This window comes from Diaphorina citri, unplaced genomic scaffold (genome assembly GCF_000475195.1).
Source record: "Diaphorina citri unplaced genomic scaffold, Diaci psyllid genome assembly version 1.1 scaffold1368, whole genome shotgun sequence".
Taxonomy (NCBI): Eukaryota; Metazoa; Arthropoda; class Insecta; order Hemiptera; family Psyllidae; genus Diaphorina; species Diaphorina citri.
In genome coordinates this window covers 4,510-12,967 of record NW_007378794.1, presented here as the reverse complement: position 1 = coordinate 12,967, position 8,458 = coordinate 4,510, and the positions used below count along the sequence as shown (strand labels likewise).

General features: G+C 40.3%; 1 protein-coding gene across 1 annotated transcript in view; it reads right to left on the bottom strand.

The window, feature by feature from the left end:
• Nucleotides 1-1,487: 1,487 nt before the first annotated feature.
• LOC108253196 overlaps nucleotides 1,488-8,458 on the bottom strand; it is an 11,474-nt gene continuing 4,503 nt past the window's right edge. Inside the window, exon 3 of the mRNA XM_017446721.2 lies at nucleotides 1,488-1,984. Coding sequence (XP_017302210.1) covers nucleotides 1,794-1,984 — 191 coding nt within the window. The 3' untranslated portion in view covers nucleotides 1,488-1,793. The remainder of the gene's footprint in view (nucleotides 1,985-8,458) is intronic.

Genomic DNA, 8,458 nt, shown 5'->3' with positions numbered 1-8,458 from the left:
TTTTTTTTTCCATTTTTTCCTATTGCATTCTTCTGCTATCAATATGTACCTTTATATTTTATAACAAAATGACTAGGGCCATGTAGACTATGTTTATCGTCAAGCCCTGTACAAATACAATTACAATTACAATTACAAAACACGTAGGGAAATTTTCCCTTTCCTTGAAAGAGAAAAGAAATTTCACTAGAATGTACCTATGCGTACTAAATTTGGACGAAAGAACTAGATAAAAACAACAAAATGTACTAGATTTGTACCTAATACCCATTCCTAAAATGTACTCAATTTATAAATTGACGAAGTGAAAGTCACTATCTGTTGATCCATAATATTGCCATTAGTAGATACTTATTAAAGCTATAGGTTAGCGCGTCTTCCTTGTAAGCGCTAGGTTGCGGGTTCGATTCCCGCCTGGGGCGGATTTTATCCTAAACAGAGATAACGTTCGTTCTCGGAAGGGCTGGCTGGCTTTCTACTATCCTGCCTTCCTTCTATCTTCACATTCGGGACGATAAGACCTTGGCAATTTCAGTTCCCTCTATCAAACCTCTTTGGGGAAAAAAAACTATCAGTAGTTTTTAACGTCCCCCAGCCGGCCAGACTTAGGTCTTAGCTCTGTCTTCAATACTTACACAACTTATACAGATAGCTCCCAATCTGGTATCGATCCAGTATAGCTTCATCCTTAGCAGCGGGATACTTGAAGTTCTTGAGGAAGTTAAAGTACCTCTTCTCTACGAACGGAAAAATCGTCTCCTGTAGTTTCTGATTCACATGGGCAATATGGTGCCGATATCGTGCTGAACTATTATCGTGTTCCCGATCCCATATCTCGTTGATATCGTTAGAATCGTAACTGATAAAGTTCTCTATCGTGTAGAACCCGTGTCGCATATCGTTGATACTCTTCTCCTGAGTGAACACAATGTCAGAGGAGTGATCTCCCGATCCCATATCTCGTTGATATCGTTAGAATCGTAACTGATAAAGTTCTCTATCGTGTAGAACCCGTGTCGCATATCGTTGATACTTTTCTCCTGAGTGAACACAATGTCAGAGGAGTGATCCGGAATCTGATGGAAGTGCCAGGATAGCACTTCTTTCAAACTCTGACGAACCTTCTTGAGGAATTCGTAGAAGGCATAGATGGCGTCGCTACGCGTGAGGTTTGTCTTGGGGAAGTAGTAGTGATTCCGGGAGTCACAGTTGTCGTAGAACAACGCGCCTGTTGGAGGGATAAAGAGGTTTTTTTGTTTGAGGAAAGCTGTTACGAATGTTCACATGGAAATAACGTTTGTGACGGTACTATGTTTTCATATTGGGACAGGGATTCTAACCCGAGCCCTCAAATTAGGAGTCCAACGTTAAAGACTACTAGGTACTTACCTAAAAGCTTGTGAATATTTCTCATAGCTTAGATCCCTTGATTACCTAACTCATAATCAAGTTCCTTGATAGAATACATAGCCCACAAAATTACCTCGGTGAGGTACAGACATATTTTTGAGGTCTTTGAAGCTATGGTACGCCATTTAAAAATATTTAAACCCAAACTAACTTCTTTCGAAAATTAGAGATTAGTTTTCATATCCTCCAACCCCAACTGACTTCTTTTGGAGAATAGTAATTTAAATAAAATCAAAAATAATAAAATGAGTTTTCATAGCGAATAGCTTCCTAGTGACGCAAAAGACCCAACCCCGACCCAAAGTTGTGACTTTCGTTAGAAATGAATAGCTCACCCCTGAAGGGGATTTACCTAAAATTATTCAAAAAAAAAAAAAATCGTGTCATATCCTATTCTTCTTCTTATTCCTTATCATTTCTCTTTCCTCACAAGTCTCACACTGAGGTGCTTTCACTTTAGCTTTCTGATATTTGCTGATAATGTCTAGTTCTTCTGATGTATAGTTCACTACCGGTAATTCGGTTGGGAACTGAAAGAATGGTTCGGTCCGGATCTCACGAACCACTTTGTAACCTGGAAATGAAAATAGGGTGAATCTGGTATTACTTGGGCTGACTTTTTTTCTTTTTTTAGCCATTGGCTAGAGTTGGTCAGTTTAGTCAAATCCCTGATGCAGAAGATAGCAGACAAAATCATCGAAAAATGTGAAGATCGTGCCGGGGATTTTTTTCCGTCAAATTACCTCTGCGAGTTTACCGTCAAAGTTCCCCGCAAGTCATTAGCCTTAAACAAGATAGGAACCAAAGTAACCGAAAAAGCAAGGGGAAAAATTCGTACACTCACCGACCGAATATTTCCAGGCCCGCTTGAACAAGATCGGAAAGTAGCGATCATACTCATTGAACAGACGGGCCCTATGGTTGTACAACTTCTTCAGCAATATATCATCATACAGAATGAAGATATTCTCCGTTGTTGTATAAGGCGTCGTCGAGCCAAAGCTAATATTAAACACATCTTTTACATACGGGTTTGTTTCGTACAGATGGAACGGGAAGTTGGGCATGTTGTAATCCACATAGGGGTTGAATGTGGTGGAGAAATTCGGTCTACGGGTGTGATCGTATGTATTGTTGTATAAGGCGTCGTCGAGCCAAAGCTAATATTAAACACATCTTTTACATACGGGTTTGTTTCGTACAGATGGAACGGGAAGTTAGGCATGTTGTAATCCACATAGGGGTTGAATGTGGTGGAGAAATTCGGTCTGCGGGTGTGATCGTATGTGTATCTCCCGAAGAACGGAACATAGGATGTCAGGTAAGGGCATTTGGTGGTACTCCGCTGTCGATGATGTCTATATCGATAGCGATGTGCTCGGTTCTGAATAAGGGCGCGGAATTCCTCATCCGTCAGACGAGTCCGGGTGGATTGCTCAAAGCCAGAGGTGAGGGGAAGGATACAGAAGAAGAATACCACAAGGCGCACTGCTGGGACCATCTGTCAAGGTCATTGCTCAAGGTCAACTTGGAAAAGTTGGTCTTGTAGTCAATAAAAACCGACTGGCCAGCATTGAGTTATCCTACCTTGGAGTGCAAAATCAGGACTTTTTGTCACCTTTAAAGTGTTCAAACTGACGGTACAAGGTGTAAAAAACACGGATCCACGTTCTAACAACGCACTGACACCATTACGTCACTAAAATTTCTTTTTTTTTCTCTCCTTATTTCAGTAAATTCACGTCCGTATGATGGTACGGTCGCGATATTGGCACATAGTGCATTTACACCTTCAGGAAATACGGTGAAACGATACGAAAATACCTAGCTCTCAGCCGAATAGACTTCGGTGAAATTCAATAAACTTTTACTACTTTCTATTTTTTCCTTGTCTCTACGTTTAGATGGCTCACCCCGAAAAATCTTCAGAGCACCATTATAAATGTGTGCCTCACTAACTTCAAGGAACGACACAATACAGAAAGAAACATTGTACGTCCAAATTATTGATTTACACCTTCAGGAAATACGGTGAAACGATACGAAAATACCTAGCTCTCAGCCGAATAGACTTCGGTGAAATTCAATAAACTTTTATTACTTTCTATTTTTTTTCCTTGTCTCTACATTTAGATGGCTCACCCTGAAAAATCTTCAGAGAACCATTATAAATGTGTGCCTCACTAACTTCAAGGAATGACACAATACAAAAAGAAACAGTGTACGTCCAAAGTACCTATTACAATTAATTTTGTACCAAATTTTGGTCTCGCTATAAATAAGCTTGATCTTTTTATTCCCCTCCCCCCAGCTTACAAACAATATTTTTAGACCTTTTTTTTCTAGTGAGTGCCATAGAGACATACAACTGCTTTCTGTTACCCTCTATTAGGGGCATTTCCGCGAATGTGAAACTATTTTCTTACTCTAGATAAAACAATAGCTCTTTTCAACTTCAATATAATTTCGTATCTACCAAAATTTGGGCTGGAATAATTTTGCACCAAAAATTTGGTCCGCAATTAATTTTGTACCAAATTTTGGTCTCGCTATAAATAAGCTTGATCTTTTTATTCCCCTCCCCCCAGCTTACAAACAATATTTTTAAACCTTTTTTTTCTAGTGAGTGTCATAGAGACATACAATTGCTTTCTGTTACCCTCTATTAGGGACATTTCCGCGAATGTGAAACTATTTTCTTACTCTAGATAAAACAATGTACCTATTAAACCTAATCAATAACACTACTCGGTCTATTCCTGTACACAAGAGATTACTTTATTGATAAAGACAGGGCAATGTGCGGTTTGTAAAACTATACTACTACACTTAAATGATTATGAGGAAACAACACAATTTATTACTTTTCATTTAAGTGTGATGGTTTTTATCAAATCCTCATTTTATTGTCACTAAAATTAGAGTACCGGTGGGGGGATTGAACCCTGAACCTGAGGCTAAAGAGCCCAATTAACATCTCCTTGGCCGAACATTCATGTTACGGTTTACCTGCCCAGTTATACTTCTACCTTCTACCTCTAAAGTAAATCGTAAGGCTTGTCTCACAGTCGCGGGACTTTTAGTAGACCGTGTGGCTTGCAAAATCAAACTTATGAAAACGAATGAAATGATAGAGACCCTCAATAATAGACTCTCTATCATTTTTTTAGGTTTGCTTTTGCTGGCGACTACGCGCTACTCAAAGTCGCTCGTCTACGCTTCCAATACGAAACGGGCCTTACTGTGTTGGAATGCGATATATTAAAGTGTCGAGCTTCCTCATATATTGGAGTGCCGGAACTCAGTCTCTCGATTGGGCTTCCGGCACTCTACCCTTCTGTCGCGTTAGAAGATCCTTCGGTTGTTGTTGCTGCAGTAGCCAAATATTCCCATCAGGCACTTCCATCCGCATTTGTCAGCCACTTCAATTGGTTTGAGCCCAGTATATCCTTCGCTTCTAAATCACCAGAGTACTAATCTTCTCCGTGGTAGTGGTGCCATTCTGATTAACTTGATAGATGCCACCTCTATTAGAATTCCCGAACCCAGTCTCTCGATTGGGCTTCCAGACACATGCCTTTTATCTCGATTGATGGATCCTTCGGTTCTAAACTACCAGAGTACCAATCTTCTCCGTGGTAGTTGTCCCATTCTGGTTGACTTGATAGATGCCTCCATACGTCTCGTTCAGTTTCATCAGGTTGTCCACTACCACCTTGTGTCTCTCTTGTGCCTTATCTCGATATTTTTCTGCCACATTGTAGTCAGATTCTTTCTCTACATGCTGGATAAGGCCCTCGTTCAGATTGTGCAGGTATACCCCTGAAGAGAATAGAAGTAAAAGTTAGGTTTCGGCGCGAACGAACTACTAGCTGAGTTAAAGCCCTTACTGGGGAAAAGTTACCATTCTATTTTGAACGGGCTCAGAACGTGATTACCTCTGAGTACGTTTTCTCTCAAGTACATTCTCAGAACGATCTGAAACTTGTTCATAAATACGGGTCAAACGAAGATTTCTCCTCTTAGGAAGCCTCAAATGAAATTTTAAGCATTTCTATTGAGATCAGCGTGTTTCGAACTTCCTTTATCAGCGAAGAAAAAAAAAAGTGGTTGAGCCCCATTGGCCAGCTAATGAACTCTATATCAGGAAGCTACAAGCTACTATAGAATTCCAACAACCTAAATAATGGGAAGTAACTCAATGATAGAGTTCTTCCACCCTTTCATAAACTTTTGGCATCCAATCACTAATATTTTTTTTCTCCGGTGTGGATGCTTCTTTTCTGCTCAATGCCGCCCAATTTCCACCTCGTCTGTCGTTCCAGCAATGTTGTCTCGACACAAGACACCCGGTATGCCGAGTCTCGTCAAGATAGTCAACATTTGTCTCGTCGTAATCTCTGTGGCTCAAATCATTCATAATGAGCGAGTGAAGCGAGATATCAATAATTATAAGATGGAGACTCACCAGTCATATAAGATCCGGCATATTCTAATAGATCATTTCCGAGCAGTGTATATGGAACAACACATGAAGTTCTGGCTGGAACACGTCAAGAATCATTTCCTCAATAGTAAGTTTCCTCTCAAATTTTGAGAGAAATTTGATAGAGGGAACTGTAAGGCGCAATGAACACTAGTGAAACGTGCTTCACGAAACGCGTACCTAAGGTTAACACAGAGCAGTGCACATAGGAAACGCGTTTCACTAGTGTACATTGCACCTAACTGCTAAGGTCTTATCCTTATCGTCCCGAAAGCGAAGGGAAAAGGAAGACTGGATAGGAGAAAGCCAAATTTTCCGAGAACGAATATCACCCGTTTAGGATAAAATCTGTCCCGGGCGGGAATCACACCCGCGGCCTAGCGCTTACGCGCTACTAATCAAGCTAACTAGGCTGGCAGTAAAAACATTTGACCGTTTGTTGAATGTAATGTGACTGGAGCGTGACCTGAAGAGTGAACGAATTGTGGAAATCGGGCTTTAGAAATTCCTACTAGTTAGAGAAATACTTGGGCCGGCCATTCACTATCAGGTAGACCTGACAGATGCACCTGTTCAGGCGTACCTGATAGTGTATGACCGGGCCTGGGGACGTGGGACATCGACATCAATGTACTGTTTGTGTTTACAGCTCCAGAGTCTAATATCACCATCACAATACCAGAAGCCATTCAGAAGTTCTACACATTCTTCAACGATTATAAGAGAGATGTGAGGAATTATTTTGAGCAGCAGTTCCTCGAATTACCACGGGAAGAGAAAAAAGCGATCAAAAGTAAGTTATTCTGAAGGCATGTTACTTGTTTAGTGTAGGCCCGTTAGGAGTGTGAAGGCAAAACTTCCTAAAATCCAAACTCTATTGTCCTTGATACGTGCTATCAGTGCTCTCTCAATGAGATTGAGAGGTACAAGGAAGAGGATGGGAACTTGAAACTGTGAATTGAAACTATGAACTTCTTCTGTCATAGATATTAATTTTTGCTTATACCTGTCATGCAAAACAGCTCACTTACTTACTTTTCGTGTCCAATACAATGTCACCATTTATATCTGTCGCTCCCAGAAGCGTGCGTAGGTACTGCTCTCTCATTTACACAGAGCAGGTCCTCCTGGGTGCAGGTTTGATCTAATTGGTCGCAGACAAGGAAGTGGTCGTTTGTCCAAAGTCTACTGATAGTCCACTAACCATTCCTCCCACAGCCGAGTTGATCAACTACGTCAACAGTATTCCGGAAGGCGAGCGGATCCGCCTGAGTCTGGTACACAAGTGTTGGGAGATGGAAACCGAAATAGACCATGCAGTGGAGGATCAACTAGAAAGTATCTACGATGCGTTGGATAGCGTCAATATAGTGGCGGATGTCAACTTCTATTCCTACCTCAGGAAACTGGAGGACCCGAAGGACATGGAGAAGAAGGTGGTAACTCCATGGACGCTGGGTAAGTCTTCTCGTAGAAACACACTACCGTCACGTCATGTGACCTCACGTGACGTGATGGTAATGTGGCTGTCCTGCACGAAATTACCTATATTATGGGAAAACATTGAACTACATATTTCTTACTCCCCATGAGCTCACGTGACGTGATGGTAGTGTGTTTCTACGTTAACGTTCATGGAAGGCTGGTCCGTATCCAGGGGGGCGAAGAGTTCAAACAGTGATATACCGGAGTGGGGGACCTGGGTCCTCTCGCCACCACCTAAATACGGCCCTGATGAAAGGAAAATTTTTAGTGGAAAACCATCAAGGTGAAACATTTCCAAGGGATTTTCTTCCTGTAACAACGGGGGTCTTACAGTTCCGAAATGGAAGAGAGAAGGAAGACAGGATAGACGAAAGCCAGTGGTTCCGAGAACGAACCTTATCTGTTTTAAAGTACTCCCCGGGCGCGAATCGAATCCGCGACCTTACAAAAGGCAGGCGCACTACCTTACGTTGAGATTCGTTGAGTTAAAACTCAGAACTCACTTCCTTCGTACAACAAGGTAAACTCTTACAGATGAAAATACGTGCATCTCTTTGGACCGGGTATAGGCCCTTAGCTCACGAGGCATAATTTAGGCTGTAAGCCCATCAGCTTTACGACATCCCTTTTTTTAGGGGGAAAGAAAAATGCCTACCAATTTTACAAAATTTATTATATCATAATTCTATACTATCAAAACATTAACCACCCTGTACATCATTAGAACAAAAGAACTTACATACTAATACAATCTAATATCACAATTTAAATGTACAGAACTTATCATAATCTAAAATCTAAATCAATAATTTTACACAAACAAAAATTGTATCACCCTGTATGTACATTAGTATTATCAAAATTTTAAAATAGGAACATAACAAATAAACTTTAAATATATTTATAATTTTACACAAACAAAAATTGTATCACCCTGTAGGTACATTAGTACTATCAAAATCTTAAAATCTGAACAGACACAAATAAACATTATTAAATTTACTTATTATCTTTTTTTTTTATTTTTTTATTATTTTTTTTATTTTTTTTTTTTTTTATCAAATAAAAAATTAAACA